At 39.9% G+C, this 20,071-nt stretch overlaps 1 protein-coding gene across 2 annotated transcripts in view; it reads left to right on the forward strand.

Moving 5' to 3' along the window:
• The window catches only part of SH3KBP1 (SH3 domain containing kinase binding protein 1), a 217,869-nt gene that overhangs the window by 13,088 nt on the left and 184,710 nt on the right, over positions 1–20,071 (forward strand). The window contains exon 2 of one of the 2 annotated variants that reach the window (XM_042809914.1): positions 9,535–9,692. In XM_042809914.1, the coding sequence (XP_042665848.1) occupies positions 9,535–9,692 (158 nt within the window). Of the gene's footprint in view, positions 1–9,534; positions 9,693–20,071 lie in introns of those variants that run through there. The other variant, XM_042809915.1, reaches the window with a different exon arrangement.

Genomic DNA, 20,071 nt, shown 5'->3' on the forward strand with positions numbered 1-20,071 from the left:
ATCATTTCTCTGCTACATCAAATCCAAGTCCTTACTGTTGTACAGCACATCTGTTTGTGACAGTTTATAATATATCAGTTAAAATGTCACTGATTTGCAATCTTAGTATTTTAGAGATCTTATCACAAGAGCTGCTGCTCTTGTGATTGGATCTTATTTAATATTTAATCTTGGATATTTAATCTTGGATTAAATATTTTGCAACTGCTGTCATAGGAATAGTAGAATTCCATAGAACTGAACTAGAATGTCATACTTTTGAATTTATTTTAAGACATAATGCTTGTCTGCAGCTGGCATTACATAGTGAAGGGCTGTAACGTGCTCCAAGGATTTGAACTATATCAACTGTTGCTGCTAGGAAGCCCTGCCTGCAAAAACTGTCACCTCTAGCAACAAGAATACCACAACAGGATGTATCTATGCACCATATTACAGGCTGGTTACTTAATTTAAACCCATCCTTATCAATATTTCAAGAAAATGTAGCTAAGGTGTAGAGGAATCTGTTGTTTTCTCTCTATCCTCACTGTAAAGGGTTTCTGCTTTTCGCAAAGATGGATGATGGTATTGACAGCTTAGGCTTCTATAGTGAAATCTTCCAAGCTCAAATGATCTCATGTTCATGATTACACACATGCTTCTAGTCTGGTTTTAACGAGGCTGGGTGAATATTGCTGTTCTAGAAGGTATGAAATTTCAACAAATGAAATTTACGTAGTACACAGTATGAAGACTGAACAAATTGCTGATTACCACCTCCTCTCTCTCCTCTTCCTGGGTGTCAGATGATGCCGCATCATGTCACTGAAAAGATAATTTTCCCCTACCTTCTGAGGAAATACTTTGATTTGATTTGACCTTCCACCTCAGTACTTGTATGTCAGCATCTACAGATATGATCCAGGCAACTACAGGATCGGAACCAAGTGGCAGTGTTACTGGCTTAGTATTTCTGAGTAATCCTAAATAGCAGTTATGTTCGTGGCATCAGTTTTTCAACCCTGTTTCCTTTTTATGCATTCATTCAGTGACAATTCTCCTGAATTTAGCTGAATGGTAATTTTATATATAGTCCTAGCTATATTTAGCTGTAAGTAGAGTAATCTTTCCTCTTGTTGTTCTGAAGAAGTAAATAATATCCTTCCTAACTTCTCAATTATCTGGGAAATGTGATTTAGACACCATGAGTAGCATTACTAACAAGTTTTTACAAATACATATAATTTCAGTTAAATAGGGGTAATTTGTCTTAGTTTGCATAGCTTAACACACAATCCTCCTCTCATCTCCTATTGATCCCAGCAATGGGTATAATCCTTTACAGACTTCAGATTTTCTTCTTATTGATATTGGAGGAGCCAGGAACTCATGTTAAGGTGATGATGTTGAATGTGTCTCTGAATGTAATCGGTCTTCCATTTGTTCTGGATGGCTTGTTTTGCTCATTAGTATCTGAGGTAAATGATGATGTTAAAATGAGTCCATCAACTTTCAGGACAATTTTTCTTCTAAGAAGCACTGTATTCCTTCAGTTGGAGGTTAACGCAACCAATTACAATCTTGGTGACCACGTGAATCATCAAAGTAAGCTTGTGGGTAAATGCCGAATACTGGGAGCATCTGCTGTGTTTGGGAAGTCCTGTGGTTGATGGAAGCAAGGAACTGAAAGTATAGGGGTGACAATCTGATTCTAGCAGTTTGCTGACCAAGACAGTTGTGGAAGTTGTTGAGCAGCGTAGGAAAAGATAAATTAATTCATGGAATATTGACACTTTCCAGATGGACACCGACGTGAATGTCAAAAACATTCTGTGCAGGCTCTCTCTCAAAACTGTTACGGAGACTTGGTCCATATAAATCTAACACCTATTGTTAGATTTACCCAGGAATATTAGGGAGCCTTTGGGAGCACAGATGTGACTGCTGCAGTTTAGAACTCCTGCAATGATCAGTTCTTTCTTTGCTTGCACCTTGCACATGAATGGCTCTGATGATCAGATGTACTTTGGCATATTGTTTGAAAGTTTAGTGTCTTTATAGGAAAGTGGCAATAATAAATGCAGTGAGACATAACTATTATGATAAACCTAAAAAAAAACCAACAAAAAAAGCAGAATGAATTCATAATGTTGATTAGAAGTACCTTGTCTGAAATTGTTTAGTGCAGAACTGCTACGAAATGAATGCTTTATTTGGAAACTCACTGCAGACATACATAAATACTAAAATACTCACTTGTTATTGTTCTTCATCTTGTAACTGTAAATTAATTCAGTGATGAATTGTGGTTATACCGAATGCCTTAACACCATAATATAATGTGCTGCTGCGTAAATTCCGTGAGAATAACATAGTGTTTGTTTTTTCTTAGAAACTGGAACCACGCATACTAATCCTTCTTTGACAAACAGAAAACTAGGAAAACTCTTTTCCTGGAGGGATAGCTAGGCCTTTATGTAAGCTGGAGAGGCTTCAGCTCTGCTGCTGCCCAGACAAGTCTCCTCAGGACAGCCCTAAGCAGGAGTGTACACACTTTCCTCCAAATCAGATTTTGCTCGGGATTCTCTGCACCGCTCCTCAATGTAAGGCAGAGGGGTTTCAAGCAGGGCCAGTAACAAGCTGTTTACTCCATAAGCGCAGGCATTGGGGTGCAGCAGGTTCTGTGAGAGGACATACTTTTGTCTTCTTATAGTGGCCTGTGCTCAGGTGGCTCTTTGGAACGCTTCTGTGTGAGCACATATGTGGGCATGTTGGTTTCACAGCAGAGCTTCCCTCAGATGCTCTCCGTCTGTCCTAACCGCTCTGTGGCTGGCTACTGTGTTTCTGCTGCCAGAATGTGTGAGGGGTGTTTGTGGCCTGCAGGAGGGGACTGGGACAGGTGCTTCCCCTGGCATTGCTGTGAAGGCATTGCCAGGTGGCTGAACTGATAGCCAGCAGGATTAGCTTTTGGGCAGGGAACCAGGAGGAGGCTGCTGAGGAAGCTGGTTAATTCCTCTGTCCTGCAAGCTGGAGAAAAGCGCCGCTGATGACTGTGACATAAAAAGATTTGCATGCTGTGTGACTTACATGGCTCCCTCCTGTGATTGCTCTGCTCTTTGTGACCGAGTGTTTGAGTGAAGGTAGCATTTTAGGACCATGACCTTTAGCTCCTCCTCGATGTTTTCAAAGGGTAAATATGAAAATATAATGTAAACTGAAAGCTGTTGCCTTAGAGGAATTGCAGTATATCAGGTAGCGTGGATTTAACTTCTTGAAGACGGAATTCCTCTCCCTCAAGCTTTTTCTTTTTTTTTTTCCATGAAGCTGACTCCTTGCAAATACTTTCAGCACTGAATTATTCCAGTTGCAAAAGAAAGAAAATGAACGAAGTCTGGAACTAATTTCTCAAGAAAATTATGTTTCTTTAATGATTACTTGAAGTGCAGCAGATACAAAATGTTAATTTTTTCTGCCACAGATGTGATGGAAAACTGAGAGCTCAAGCTTTATTAAAAATCCCAGTTGCCACCTGCATTTAAAATATAAACTTAATGGTATATTGGTATTATTGTTTAGTTGTTCTTTACACACATTTCACAGGTAGCAAGTGGGAGTAGGTGTTTCTGTCTTGCCAGTGTTGCCTAAAAGGGAGACAGGGGCTCGTTTGGCTAGAATGATAATGTGCAAAAATATTGAGAGTTGAGTCTTTACAAACTACAGGGTGGTTTTTTTTCTGAAGTAGGAGAGCCACACACTGACATGTTTTCCATCCCAGATACTAACAAATATTGAGTAACAATCATCCCTATTTGTCAAGAAGTTACAGCATGATGCCTGTAGTGGCTGTAATGGTTTGGGGTAGGAAGGACTCTTGGAACCCAGATGAGCGTTCTGTGGCCGTACCATTGCACTCCCATTTAATCCATGCTGCACCCTCTGTAATAAAACCTGCCTCCTCCTCCCTTGGACACCTTTGTACCACAGCATCCCACATTTGATTGGCCTGCCAACTGCTTGCTGTTCCCAGAGTCCAGAAAGCAACGGCTTTGTAGGTCGCATTTGATCTTCAGGCCATCTGGCTCTCCAGGCATGGGCTAGGAGAACAATGCTACTGAGTGTAGTGTAGTTTGTTTGTTTGTTTTTCCACTTGAGCTCTAGATATAAGTCATCCTTTGTCATTCGGTCTACATTTTCCCTGCTAATGTTTCTTAATATATTAATACAAGGTTTGTTGCAACTTGTATATCAAAAAGACGTTTTGTTTCTAAAGTATGCCTACAAACACAAAAGCGTGCTATTTTAACCAGCTCGTACTGAGGTTTATCAAACAGAGCAGCATGTTTGAAGGAAGACCTTGTTTACTAAGTTTTGAGGCAGATGGAATTTGATGGCCAGATTGTAACTGGTTATGAAATGTGTTTATAATGAAAATGTTGATAAACTAATAAGCATTTGTTACCAAATGAATCTTTGTGACTGCTTTATGACAGAAATGGCATATAACAGAAGAGAAACACATTTTTGATTAGTAGTTTTTGATAATCTGTTTACTGTAGGTGGTAGAGAACTTGAAGCTTTCTGTAGTCACTGAGACCTTCCCATGGAGGCTTATGCAGTGTGGTGTAACAGTAAGGTTGTGGTAGGATGCCTGTTCACGCTGTTAGTCTTTGTTACTTATGAACAGTTAGGTTTATGCAAAAAAGAAAAGCACTGTTGCATTGTCTTCTGAAGAAATGTCATTGGAACACTAATTTAAAACTTCAGTATGGAATACTTTCAGTTCTTTGGTGCTTTGGTTTTTTTTTTTGTAAACTTGTAGGAGATAAACTCTTAACTCTTTGACTGCTGTGTACACTGCTGTGTACACTAGGATTAAGGTCTGCAATCATGTGTGAAACCATGCTGCTGCAGAATGTGGTGCTGCCATATGGATGCTGTTACTTGGGTGGAAGTATGCCAAAGACATTAATAACATTTCCATTGTGCCTACACACTTCAGATAAGAGCAGGAGCTGATTTAATAATGTAGTTTCTGTTGCAGAGTAGCAAATCGCTGTTTCTTTTCTAGATTCATTTTTTGCATGGAAAGCCACTGTACAGTAATTGAAAATAGCATAAACGGAGACATTCATCTCTTCAAATCTAGGTGGCATGCTTAAAAAAAATGTTCTGACTAATTCAGTTTGAAGAGGTTAGATTTTACTAAAGAAACAAATAAGTAGAGGAAAAGCTTTTGTAACGATCAACCAAATAATTCCATGTGCATATAAGACTAATTCAGGGAACAAAAGGTGGGAATAGTTAACCTTTATCAACAGTTTTTCCAGATATGCATTCTTTTAAAAATATGACTGAAAGGTTCCATTTCAATTTCTGCTTCATAACATTTCATATTTCAATTTTATTATTTTAAGCCCAAACCACTTAGCATTAAATTAAATATATATATAAATCTTTGTCCCTGACATTGCAGTAATGAGTTGGACGGTGGCGGTTTCCAGCAGAGCTGGTAATAACTAGTTTTGACTTTATTTCACTAGTTTTGCTATTACAATCTGCACTGATGGTAATATAATGTTAGGAATAGCTGATTTTATCAGCGTAAGGATAAGCATTCCCCTTTCAGATCAAAATAACTTGAATAGCTTTTCATTTTGGATTTCATACTTGGATTTCTAAATGATTCTTAAACTGAAAAATGCCTTCTTCCTATAGAAAAGGTCTTACAGCTTGAGTTTGTAAGTTGAGACAGATTTGTCTTTCAGGCATTTTTAAGGAAACTGCACCATAAAGAGAGGCAAGATCTGCCTGCTCCAATTTTGCTTTCTTTTGCTTTTTGGCTTAAAAGGGATTTTTTTTGGCTGTTAATGTAACAAGCTGTTTACCTTGGCAGAGCCATGCCTACGACCAGCCTTTGTTGATTAACAAACAAAACTAGTTTGAGCTCACTGTCCATGGAGTGTTTTCTCACATCATAAATCACTGTGCAAACCATGGCACTTAGTTAGCCCTGTTCCTGAGGAGAAGTCAAGCTCAGCACTTCAGCAATGAGGTATGATTTACTTGCAGATGCAAAACTGAGATCCGCTTAGCATGCCCAGATCAGTATTGCCTCCAATATCAGTCCAGCTTCTGTAAAGACAAAATTCCTCATCAAGAGAAACAAAAAAGACTAAATTTGACTGGCAGGATGAATGTTTCAAATCTCAGTTTGAGAAGATGGCATTGTTTAGTACATTTTAGAAAGTGAACATGATTTAAAAACTGCAATTTTATGGGGCTGTGAATTATGAAACACTTTTAGGCTTTCATATGCTCTTCAGTAGTGTTTTGAATGAGAAGTTTGAGTACCTTCCCACCAGTTTGCCGCAGTCTGCACATTTGCTAGGTGTACTCTTAACCCCTCTTTCCAAACTGTGCACTTGGTTTTCTTATAGAGTTTATAAACATCTTAATTGTGTGGTCCATTCTTGGTGACTTGTATGTTCCTGTTGGTTTACACACACTTATGTTACAGTAATCAAATCCTCCGAGAAGAGACAGCATTTAAAAATATTTATATAAATTTTTCAATAAGTTGAAAAAATTGTAGACAGAGAAGAGCCTGTGCAGTAAAGAGGTTTTTTGTTTGTTTAATTAAACTTCTAATAAAACAAAAGTGGCAGAACAGCTGTCTGCTTAAGATTTAGTGCAAGGCAGGCAGACTTCAAGAAGATAACTCCACTGCTTGGAGAATGGGAGAGTTGCTTGCCTTCCTTCATTCAGTATGTCTTGTTGAAGTCTGAATGTTGAGAAGTGTTTGAAGAATCAGTAGTCCGAGCCAGCCTGATGCTTGCTTCTTTCCCGCCTCATCATTACAGCTCTCTGGCCACCGCTGGGTTGTGCTAACTGCAATGGTTAGCTCAACAGATTCTCTAGTTAGTGTAGCAGTTTGCATGGAAGACATCCAGAAACTCTACCAGAGATGGTGTGAAATGCCTCAGCGGTTGTGGTGAGATGCTGCAGGACAGCTAGGTGGGTTTTAATAATGGTTTGGATGGTTGAGCTCAAAGGGTTGGGCTTTTCAGACCTTCTCCAAGTCTTTGAGACCGTAAGAGTCCAAACATCCAATGTTCCTTAATGAGAGGCCAGCAGAATCTGTGCCTGTTGGGGACTCCCAGGATGGCAAGTCTGGAAGCTGGAAGTTTATAGTTCCTTGCTACTGTTGTACTTTAGGATGTGCAATTGCAGAGTAGTTTCAGTGCTCTTGTAGTTGATAAGAGGACTGGGTGCTCAGTCCAAAAAGTCACACAAGCCAGCTAAACCCGAGCCTCAAGGAGAAAGTGACAAGTGATAGTAGTAGGGAAATTCTCTGCTATGGAAGTTGGAGGCTCCTATCTGATGACCTGACCTGTCATCTGTGGAGGTTTGCTGCTTGGGTCTAGAATGTTGTGGAAAGGCTGATGAGGCTTGTGTCACCCATAACGTGCCCTGTTGCCCTGCCACCACGTAGGCTCTAATGATGCTGTCAGTAGTGACTACATAGCTCTGGGGCCATGGTTAAGGGCATTAAGTGCCTGGGCAGTTTTGTCCTTAATCTTTTTGGTGAGAGGGAAGTGTGTGAGAAGGAATGGATAGATCCAGCAGGTAAATATTTGCTATGTAGCTAATGTCAGCAACAGAGTTTTAGTTTTGTGACCATGGGGACCCTCTTTGAGGGTAGCTTGAAAAAGATGTGATCCGCCAGAGGGGGACAAAAGCATCTTTGCTAACAGACCAGCCAATCAGATGAGAAGAGGTTTAAATTAGTAATGGTGGGGGAGGGAGATAACCAACACTCAAGCAAAAGGTATAAGGAAACAGTAGGGACCCCGTGATCAACAAAACGGAACTGAAGGCAACCCATCCCAAAACATACCTGTATAAAAACAAAGAAGTGCACATAAGAACTATTGGGAAAGCTCTCATGCTCTCTCTGGAAATCAGGATGGCTGGGTTCTTCTCTGAAATGTCTGTGCTCTAATGCATCTAGCATGTGGTACAAAGGACCCAAAGCAGTTAGGTCTGACCTCAGAGCTAGTCCTGAACTGGACAAAAAGTCCTCAGAAGGACCCTCTGAGATTCTTCCCAGCCTGAATGTCTTAAGTTTCAGTTCTATTTTGCATGTTAACTTGTAGTGTATGTGGTGCCTCACTTTGTCTCCTGCTGTTATTGTAGTAGATAGCAGGGCTCTTATGAACATCATGTATGTGGTTATTGTATGTTTTTTGTCTTCACAAAAGAAGCGATAGATAAATATAATCAGCTGTAGCTTTGTGCCTGCGATGTATCTGTAAGTCAGAATGCTCTTTTAGCTGTGACTTGCAAGGTCTGGGGGAGGAAGGAAGATGTTCAGCATTGTCTGTGTGACATTTTGGGGGAGTGGAAAGGAATAATTGTGCTTTCCTGTCAGCTTAATTCAGTGCACTCCTTGGGGCTTTTGTAGTTAGGCAGAACATTTCCACGGTCTGTTAGCTTTGCTTTGTGAGTTGTGTTGCCTGTTTGATGGCCTGGTCTTGCCGAATTTACGCAGCGCAGTCATTCTTGTAGAAAGCACATACCTCTTCTCCAGTTTCTGTTTCAGTGGTTGCAGTGTGAAGGTTGGTGGAACATCCTGGGGCCTGGTTTTCCACTGAAGAAAACGGGGAAGGCATTACAAATACGACTATCTGTGACCTTGCCGGTCAGGCCCCTCCTACAACATGTTTGATGAATTGCTAAATATAACCGTTGCTACTATATTTGAATACCTCAAATCCGTTCTTTTTGATTCTTCAAATGATTTTTTTTTTTCTGTCTTTATTACTTCACTAATTCTCTACTGCGACTTTGCAATATATATTGCCCTGTGTGTGTGGTTTCGGGGGTCCTTCCAGGAAAAGAAATGACTCACCATGTAGTGGTAGTGAGCTTATAACCTCTGATAGCAGGCATTCAGAGCGGCAGTATTTCATCTTTGCATCCTCTGATAAAGATTTACAAATGAAAGGAAATTTTTCTCCTGTTGGTAAAACGCCATGAGAGCATTGTTCATGCACCAGAGCTTTGCATTTCTGTGTAAATAACAGTGAACTCAGCATTATACCAGAAAAAAAAAAAAAATCTTGATAAATGCTCTTTAATTTATCAGGGATGTATCTAGCAAATTGGTGCAGTGGCTTGGGATGCTCGTGTAACCTGTCCAGAAAGAAAATACTTCAGAAGTCAAAGAAATATTGCTAAATGTTTTCCAAGAAATAACCCTTGTAATGCTACTGGAGTAGTTATACTGAAGCTGCACAAACTGAAAAATGTAAGCCATTTGTTGCCTCAGCCGTGATGAGCATTAGTGTGCTTTCCTTTTTTTTTTTGCCTCCTCACTTAGCAGTTATCCACCAAAATGCTACTGTTACAAGTTGCCTATTTTATGTGCTTTCTTGCTTGACGAAATTACGTTACTTTCACTGATCGAATTGGTGTTTCTTACTCCTTTCGAATGCGCAGAAATGTAGATGTACAGTCACTGATTTTGTAATGTGTGCTTTTCTCTTTTAGTGGAGGCGATTGTGGAGTTCGACTACAAAGCTCAACATGATGATGAGCTGACAATCACTGTAGGTGACATAATCACCAATATCAAGAAAGATGATGGAGGCTGGTGGGAAGGACAGCTCAAAGGCAGAAGAGGTTTGTTCCCTGACAACTTTGTAAGAGTGAGTACAAAGTGGAACTGTTCTTGTGTTGTATGTCTATGTTTTGTGTACTGTGCTGTTCAGATTGTCAGCCTTGATATCATATTTCTTCGATCCAAGACTGTGATATACTGCAATATAATATTCCATGGGGGCTGCATGAGTAAGGAAAGACTGATTTATTGTAAAGACAATATAGTATCAATATCCTGAAAGTGAAAATAACTACCCCTGCCATTCTCTGCTTTTCAGTTGTTACGCCTGGCTGTGTTGTCTGGGAGCAAAGTAATCATTCTAGAGCAACCTATATGTCAAAAGAAATAAAACAATATGTGGTCTTTTCTATGGCGTTTGCAATACTATCTTCTCTCTGTAGCTGTTGCTTCATCTTCTCCAGATTGCTTCCTTAGGTTTTCTAGAAGGTTTATATGAATACTTATTGATAGATGAACTAGCTGGGAATAATTAAAGTGGATCTTTTTCTAAACAATTACCTACAAAAAAATGTATCAAAATGTATTGTTATTCTGTATTTCACGTAATCTACTAAATAACTACCACTAATACTGATTTGAGGAAAGCCATTCAAAGTTTTAGAAATGAAAAAATATGCATGTATGTCTTTTTTACTGAACATCTGTGTGTTTGGATATGTTTGCACACATCTTTATCAATGACCTGGATAGTGGGATTGAGGATGCTCCATCCTCACTTGAAGACATTCAGGGCTTGGTTAGATGGGCTCCAGGCAGCCTGATCTAATGCCTGATTTAGTGGTTGGCAATCCTGCTCAGGTCAGGGGTGTTGGAACTGGGTAATCTTTAAGGTCCCTTCCAAGCATTCTTTGAGTATCTCTGGGCCTCCATGATATGTAAATGTAGACCTAGGCTGTTAGTTTCTATAAATCTCTGTAAACCTATCTCTCCAGCTATGGAAAAGAGAACAAAGGCTACAATAAACTACATGAATGGGCTTTTTGTAAATTTGCTACTGCAGTTTCAGAGGGACTTTCCATTTTCAAAGGGTGTCAGTCTTTTTTCTTCTAACTGGGAGCCTGTTGTGTGTTTATACATCTACATGTAATTAAGTTATTTCACTTTTCTTCAACAGCATTCCATACATCAAGATAATTTGGGACAGTGGTATTTTGGCAAACCTGTAGGCTCTGTAGCGGGGGGACTTGGAAGCCTCAGGTGTTGCAATAGGAAAACATATACCCACATAGTAATACTTGTTCTCATCCTTGCCAAGAGTAAAGAATAGCTCTTTATCTGTCAGGCAACAATGAGGAGGAGGATGTCAGAGACTCAAGGATATGAAAGGAGTGAAGGGGAAAAATGGACACCTTGTTTCTTGCTTATCTCTGAAAATCCACATTTTGAGGAAAGAAAGAATTTTGGGACTCATTATGTATCAATATTTTTCTTTAACTTTGGTAGACTGCTGTTGTGGTTTAACCCAGCAGGTGGCTAAGCACCACAGCTGTTCACTCACTTTCTCCTCTTCCCAGTGAGACAGGAGAGAGAATCAGGGAAAAAAAAGTGGAACTCGTGGGTTGAGATAAAACTATTTACTGTTTACTAACATAGAGAAAAGGATAATAATTATGACAAATCTATCTATCTGTACATAGATAGATACTATCCTTTTCCAGTGAGCTGCCCTAATTCTGTTCTCTCCCAGCTCCTTGAGCCCTTTGCTGAGAATGGCCTTGGCTCTGTGCAACACTGCTTAGCAGCACCTATAAACATTGATGTGTTATCAGCATTGTTTTTCTCCTGGAGCCAAAACATAACGTCATACCAAACACTGAAGAAGACAATTCCGTCCCAGCTGAAACATAAGACACTTGAAAAGTTCTCTGGGATAAAAACAGTTTTCTCTAAGCTTTCTCCTGGCTGATATTTGAAATTTGCTGCTGATTTTAGGAGCGTAGAATTCAGTGACCTAAATAAATGTGGCCTGTGAATTTCTGTTATAAGAATATCATAACATATGTATGAAGGCAAGTTCTTTCCATTAATACCTAATTTTTATGGCCTCTTCTTTCCAAAATGACTTCAGTCTGTGGTGTCCAGTCAAATGATTAAAAAAATAGTTTGGTTTCAGTCGGAAGTTCTGGAACAACAGTACATGTTTTGTATTCTGTGCTCACATACAGGATTGGTACATTTTTTTTCTCTTTTTTCTTAATTTTTTTCTGAACTCAGCACTGAGAGCTGTTTTCTGAAGAACTAAAAACCACATTAAGTTCTTCCTCATTCTCGTATCATGCTTGAAGGCAAAGTCAGATGCACTGTTGTGTAGCTGATCTTTCCCTCTCTAAATTAGGTAACGTGATAGAAAATACAGGCTTCCTAAAAATGTGATTGGTGAATATCTTCAGTGAAAAACTTCATCTTTCTTCAGTTTTTCTCATGGAAAAATATCCTTAAACATGGGAAGATATATTCACCCATAACAGCATTGCCATTGCTGAGTTTATTGAATGTAATCTTTCTGCCCGTTGAGATTACAAGTAATTGCAGACATTCTCTTTTGGTTGTCACAGAATCATAGAATCATTTGAGTTGGAAAGGACCTTCAAACATCGTCTAGTCCAAGTCCTCTGCAATGAGCAGGGGCATCTACAGCTACGTGGGGGGTGCTCTGAGTGCAGTTCAGTCTGTGCAGTTAGGCTCACTAGCAATGAATTCATGGCTTACTGCAAGGAGCCCTAGCTATTTTCTGGTGTTAGGAAGGTGGCTGAGAGGCAGGCAAAAAGGGACACTATGGAGGAATGGTGGAGTTGAATGCAACTCCAGATTTGTGTTGCTTATCAGAACTGGTTGTAAGAGCGGTTGCTTGAGAACATTATTTAGAGGTAAATATGAGTACTGAAATTCTTGAGATACTTTGCATGCTGCTTTCAAGTGAGAGCAATGACTGCTTATGGAAAATAACTTTTCTTTCCTTCCCGTGATTGGTCTTTCCTTTTGAATGAATTTATGATAGCATTCCACAGAAATTGTTGGGTTTTTCAAAAATCAAATGTTTGGGCTGATTTGAAACCACTCAATTAACACGGTCAGGGGGCTTGAAGGGTCATGGTTACCATGCATTCATACATACAGCTTGGGAAAAAAGATCTACAAATCAAAGATGACATTAAAATAAGTTAACATGAAGTGTTATTTAAGAAAAAAATATGTTTTTTCAAGAGTGCTACATTTTCACATGGAAAAGGCTTTTGAAGCTGTCTTCAGCAAAAGTGTATTTAAATTTCACAGAAAAAAATGCAAAGTAAGAGACAGATGTAGGAAAGAAAGAGGAAAGGGGAGGTAGCAATGATGTGTATGCACTACATATGCAGTAGTGCTTTTCAGGGGACTTTCACTGTGAAGTTCTGTCAGAGATGCTTCCTGTTCTCAAATCTGCAAAACAGCCGCTCTGAATTTTAACGCAGACACACTTACACACCCAAACAAATACAGGTTTATACTCTTCTTATGCTCTGCAATTCAGTATGCAAGGCGGAACAGAAAAGGTATTTGTGATTTATTTTCTCTGTCTCTTTTCAGTGCTGATGAATCTGCAGCTATGGTCAGCTGGAAGGTTCTCTGAGAGAAGTTTGTATAAATCTGAGCAAATTGTTGAAGGTGTAATTTACTAGCGGCAGTCACTGCAGATACCTTGTCTTTGTTAGAGATACTGGTGCTGAATTTGTAAGAAATGTATGAAATATGCTTCTGGTCATTGTCTTCTCTGCTTTCTTTATATTTTTGGGTAGAGAAATGTAAGCAGGAATGAGTGGAGGTTGTTGTTCTGTTCCTAGTTATCTGCTTTACTGTTCATTACACAATCAAAAAACAGGAGGTAGAAGGTGTAGTTACAGTGCTTATTTGTATGGTTTAAGGTTGGTTTTCTGCATCTCTCTAGACTGAAAACTTCAATGTGAAATCCAAAATCGGTACTTTTGTAACCAGAAAATAAAGTAAATAGGGATGATAGGTACTATTCTAGTTTTTCTCTTGTATTTCTTTAAGGAATGGCATTAGGAGGCATTTGGGAGGCTGTTGTTTTCTTCTTGGTCTTATTTTAACCAGTTCCTTGTGCAAGTTTGCACTGCAGTGTAAAACTGAATTTGTAAGTGCAACAGCAGCTGAGACAGTTAAGATTTTGCTGATAGCAGATGGAGATGTAGAAAGCAGGAAACTGTGGTGCAGTGCCATGCCTTCCTGCTTTAATTTACGAAGCCAATTCTATGTGGGATGAGATAGTGTTACCCTGGTAAACTGAACTGCTGTGTGTGACAACCTTCAGTCTTGCCTGCTCACCAGGGGACCTGCAGATATTGCCAGAAGTGGGAGGGGAGGGATTTATTTTTTTTCAGATTGACAAGAAGAGTGGTTGTAGTTATTTTTGAAGTTGTTGAGTATAGCTAGGTTTTTAGAATCGATGGAACAGGACAGGGGCTTTTGTAACTGCACTGCTGCCTCATGTTGGAATGGCATCCTGTCTCTGTTAGTTTTACAAGCAGGAATATAACCTTTCAGGACTGCAAATCAGCTGTGAAATTTCAGAGATGTTGTTTGTGTTGGATCATAGATACACAGGAGAGATCTTTACCTCTTGTTTGATAGTCATTTCATTTTATTCTCCTTACGTTTTCTTTTTAACTTCACAACCAGAGGTTCCAGGGGATCATAAACGAAACAAAGAGGAATTCCTTGCCGGAAGCTTGCTTTTGTTTTACCTTCCTCCTGAAACCTCTATGCATTCCATTCCTGGAAAATGTACTACCCATCCCTATTAGTTTTGCCTAACACCTTTCTAACAGCTGCCTTAGCATTTGGCCTGTGTGCGTGCAAGAGCCCTTTAAATCCATAACTGGACTCTTTGTAGGAAAGAAAAATGATCCCCATTGTCCAAAAATGCTTCTGTCTTGGAGGTTTAAAGAAGGGTGACAAGGCTTATGAAGAGCTTGAAAAATATGCCCTACTAGCAGAGACTGAAGGAATTGGGGCTGTTTAGTCAGGGAAAAAGGAGGCTGAGGGGAGACCTTATTGCTCTCTTCCAATATCTGAAAGGTGCTTACAGCAAGAGCGGGGTTGGTCTTTTCTCACTGGTGACAGGTAACAGGACGAGGGGAAATGGCCTCAAGTTCTCCAGGATAAGTTTAGGTTGGATATCAGGAAACACTTCTTTACAGAAAGGGTTGTTAAGCAGTGGAATAGGCTCCCCAGGGAGGTGGTTGAGTCACCATTCCTGGGTGTGTTCAAAAACCGTTTGGATGTGGTGCTCAGGGACATGATTTAGCAGAGGGTTGTTAGTTAGGGTAGGATGGTTAGGGTGTGGTTGGACTTGATGATCTTTAAGGTCTTTTCCAACCTGAGCGATTCTGTGATTCTATCCCTTCTCTGCCTTCTGCTCCCAGCCTTCTGGCTGCTGCTCATACCCACCAGATCAGAGAGCCCACTGACTCCTGTCCCTCCTGTTTTGCCTCTGCACCCTGCTACCCTGTGCCTGCCTTTCCTCCAGCCCTTGTAGGTGCTGCTCTCCTGAGTGCTCTGAATACCTGTTAATTAAGTGACATCACAGTCAGCCTTGCTGAAGTAGCCACTTGAGAAAGCTGTTGTATCTGCTGAGATACTGAGGTTACGTGCATACTAAGGGAAGCAGTGTTATTTCCATCTGTGCCTACAAAGATACTTCCTTTATGGATCAGTGAGTTCTTACAGCGTTGTTTTGTTTTGTTTTTTTAATTGGCAGGAATTTGCAATTCAGTTACTCAGGTATTTGGTTTTTGTTTGTTTGTTTGTTTTTACTGGAAATTTTACTGGAATGTACTGTCTGTGTATTTGTCTTTAGGTAATATTTTAGACTGTTGTCAGGGTTTTATGATTTTTGGTTATCGGTATTCTACATCATAACACCATGTAGTGCACTGGGAGTTAAAGAGTTAATGTCGTGTCCCAGCTGTTTCACTGTCTTGGTGGTGAAAGGAGTCCTAGCTGCTTCTTCCAAATTCTGACTGAAACCTATTAAACCATTAAGACCATTATTATGGAAAAACATGAAATAACAGAATTGGTGGAAGAACCTTTCAGATAGGTTCCATCGTGTGAAAATACTGTTTCTGTCAATGGAAACGAGGACATTGTGGAGAAAAACGGCATCACTGACATGCTGTTTATTGTTGCTGTTGTTACTGATTTAGCAACGGTGAAGGCAAAACTAGTTAAGTCTTTCTCCTTCCAGCCCCCGTGCCTTGAAAGGCACGGATCCACCGAGCCAGTTTTGTACCATGGAAATACAGTTGAGGACTGACTTGGCAGCGCTCAGTTCTTCGAAAGGAATTGAGCACAGAGCAGCAGCACAGCACCAAAACTGCCTGTGGGCTGTGCTGGGTGCTCCGAGAGTGATACAAATAATGCCACGCCTCAACCCGTTCATCTGGCTTCTGGAGGTGGGGATGCTCCCGGTGAGGAGGCTGCCCTGGGTGTTTGGTTTGGAGGTGATGTGAGACTCCTGGGCAGTCGCAGAGACTCACTGCCATTCCCCATCACAGGGAACTGGTGAGACTCAGCTGGGTGGGAAGGCAGCGGTGCTGACTGCAGAGCAGCAGAATGGATCCCGTGTGTTGCTCATGGGGGCAGGTGTGGTGTTGAGTTTGTTGGTTTGATGGCTGAGCTTTGATCTAGGCTTTGAGGAGGGGAATACTGGAGGGGGAATGGAGCGGGAGGCAGCGTTGCTGTTTGAGGCTGTCAGCAGTTCCAGCTTTGTAAGAAGCAGCTTGAAGATCCTATGGACCATGCAAAAGGAAAAGTATTTTAAATGCGTGCAGTGGTCGTGTGCTGGGCACAGTAATGTGAAGCTTTAGTGTTAATGCTTTTACTAGCTTTTAGTGACTAGTATTTTGTTTTGCAGTACATCAGTAAGCATCTGAACTGGTAGTGTTGGTTGTAATTATACAATTGGCAGAGCTAGTGTAAATTTCAGAGTTTAGAAACAGAATGTACTGCTCTTCGTTCTTTTTGGCAGTGTTTTTCTAGTCTGTGTTGTAGTTGCTGATGTTAGGATATATATATATGTATTTATTTAAGTATACATGGATATACCTGATAATGTTTTGCTGATGGTTCAGTGTAGACAATATAAATTGATGTATTAAGGAAACTCAATTATTTCCTGATTTTGCTCATGTTTGTGTTTTGTAGCTTTATGAAAGAACTATTATGTCATACTAAAAAAGGGACTAAGCACTTTTTTTCCCCTTTCCTCCTCTTTTGCTTCCCCAGGCTCCAAGCCACAAGCAGGAAGAGAACCTAATCAGAGCCTGAAAAAAGGACAGAATGTGCTAGTAGAATTTGTCTTTTCAGAGATGGAGCAGTAATATCATACTTAGAGCAACTGCTGTTTGTTTAGAATTTATGTATATCTTACTATTATTTGGAACTGTGTATCATGCAGGGAATTCAATGTTTTTTGGCAATACCTCTTTGTGTCTGTAAGCCTTACAGAATTGATGGCATTTCTTCAACCTAGTCCTAGTTGGGAGCAAAGATGAGGTGTCCTGACTTTATACTTTCTCTTGAAGCCAATATATGTAATTTTTCTGGCAACTTTCCAAGGTCCAGATGTTTTTATTTTCTCTGTAGCTTGTTTATGTGTGGGTGGGATATGTTAGCAGCCTATGCATTTTAGGTTGATTTCTTTTTATGCTTTTTTTGGCAGTTGTTCTTGCTGTCAGAGCAGATTGCTATGAGAAGGCAAAATCTGTAGAGGTGCTTTTGAGCATAGAAATGTCATTAGACGTAGTTTTGGGTGTTTTGGATTTACGGTCTGTCTGATTTTTCCTACAGGACACAGCTCCCTATTAGAATTCTTAGAGTAGCAGGAAGCATGAGCTCCTAGAAACTGAAGTTCAGTCCCACAGCTATTTGAAGCTAGCACGAGGTACTTGCTGACACTTCTACATTTTCTTGCAATTTAAATACATGGCCTTGAGATGGATTGGCTCAACTTCAGGAAACATTACCCGATTCTGTTGCTTTTATTGTCTGTTTGCATAAAAGGATGTAAGAGAAATAATATTCTGAATGCCTGTGGTGAGGCTACAGCACATATTAATTAGGAAGAGTTGTGTTTGCGTTGAAGCTTAGTCTGACAAATGTTCCATTCACTCCATTAGAACTATGCCAGCCTGTATCTTGACTGCATCTACCAATTACCTTTAATTTGTATTCCTTAAGCATTAAGTAATGCTATCATTAAGAATGAAGGAAGAGAGTAATAAGGACGTGTAAAAAAAGTAAGCTGTAGAGGGCTGTGAAACTATCAGCCACTGTAATGATTTGGTGACACTGCTTCTGAATATTCTTCTCCTTACCAAGCGCTGTAATTTCTGAACAGTATGTGTGGCTGGAGAGAGGGTTGTTTAGTGCTGCTGTTCTTTTGGTTGGTTGGTTTTTGTTGGGTTTTATTTAATTCTGTGTACAGAAATAGTGTTTTTCCCCCCAGAGTATCATGTGTGGATCTTTTAAGAGCTTTTATGTAACAGTTTCTGTGCTTTTCTTAAAGTTCATGTCAACTGGAATGGGAAACTCTTTGCCTTTATTTGTTACTGGAAGAAGCATGTCGCTCTTTAGCTGTCTGGATATACAGTGTCTGCAAATGTTGCACTTCCTTCCTAGATTTTAGGGGGCAGCTGGCAAGCTGATGTTGGAGACCAGATCCCTGAAAGTTCCCATACCTCCTGCCATTACCCAGATACTTTCTACCAGAATTTGACTGGTGCTGCTAGCAAAATTACTATGTGTCAGAGCTCTATATTAGAGCTGTTTAGGTTTATAATCAGCAAATGTTGCTCTGTTCAAAACTGGAAAGAGATGAGTATAAGTAAGTTTCTCAATCCATTTTTTTTCCTTGCTCTTTTTCCTTGTTACAGCTATATGAAATGTATTATTACTTTATATATAGCCAGCGTACTCATTCAGTTGTCCTTGGAGATGACAGAAGTGCAAGTAAGCTACCACCTTGTAACAGGATGAATTATTTACTCTGCATCAGACTCCCAGTTCAGTGATGGATACTTAATGTCAGTGGTCAGGATGGAAGGTGATGAGGGATGGAAGAGAAGAACCTGTACAGCATACATTTTTAAACACATGTACCTCACACCCAGGGAGAAGAAACAAGGCAAACCTGCCATTATTATGAGAGATGGTGATGGCATCTACTTTTATTGTTGTTTTTTTGTTGGTGGTAGTGTTTTGGGTTTTTTTTTGGCTGGGAATATTGAGACATAAATGCACCACAGATTACTCAAGACTGTGCAAGTACCGAGTGTATGCATGTGCTGCTTAGTAGAACCTTGGTTTCTCTATTGCTTACTGCACTGGGACCCACTACTCCCTTTGAAAGATAAACTCCACCCTGGAGTTCTCTGAGCAAGCTTGCAGCCTGTTCAGAGGCTGTAGGCCACTAATATCAAAAACCCTAATTATACATCCAGTTTTCTGCCAGCAAAAAACTTCTCAAAAACAGCAACTTCTTTGATAACTGTCATGATTCTTTACAGTTACTGCTTATTGCCATTGTTGGGGCTGGTTCATGATAACCAATTTAGCTAAGCCTTGTTCACCCTTTCTGTCACACTTAGTTGAGCTTTGGATAGTCTACTTTTATCTGTAATTTACCAAGTAAATTGCTATTTACTTAGTAATTGATAATGCAAGACAAACAGAGCCCCCTTTTAACTGGAAATTACTCTCTTCCTACAAGAGCACAGTATCATCCAACTTCCATTTTGTATTTACTGTCTTTTTGGGTGTTTGAAGGTGGGGTTTGTTTTGTTTCTTTTGTTTTGGAAGCTTGCCCTGAGCTGCTATGCCATGCTGCCTCTAGAACTGCCTATCTGCCCATCTGCCCTCATACTGCTTTCAAGTTCTGCCTTATGTGGCCATGGCAGGTTGGATACGTGGTTCATATATTGGCTTCACCTATTGCCAAATCACTGGCACACTTGAGTTCCTAGTAGTTGTAGTTAGTTAGAAAAATATAGTATACAGCTGCCTTTATAATTCTCTGATGTCTTATGTCTCAGTTCTATTTTACTGTTAGGCACAAAGACAAAATTCAAGCTATTTGTTATTTGTACATCCTTCCAGAAAGAGCTATTTGCTTCCCTTCTTTGCAATGAGGAAATAGTGGAAACTTAGTATTACCATGTTAACTATTGTGAAAAACAACAAAAACAAAAATCTAAAACTTACAGATCAAAGAACTGCATCTACATCTCAATGAAGCTTTCAAAAAAAACTTGCAATGCTTCACCTTGGTTTTAGGGAGGTTTGCTTCTTTCTTTGAAAAAAATTGATGAAAAAAAGGATTTTCAAGTATAACCACCTGAAATGCCC

This window comes from Centrocercus urophasianus, unplaced genomic scaffold (genome assembly GCF_019232065.1).
Source record: "Centrocercus urophasianus isolate 14NV4802_14NV808 unplaced genomic scaffold, USGS_Curo_1.0 seq_12, whole genome shotgun sequence".
NCBI classification, from domain to species: Eukaryota; Metazoa; Chordata; class Aves; order Galliformes; family Phasianidae; genus Centrocercus; species Centrocercus urophasianus.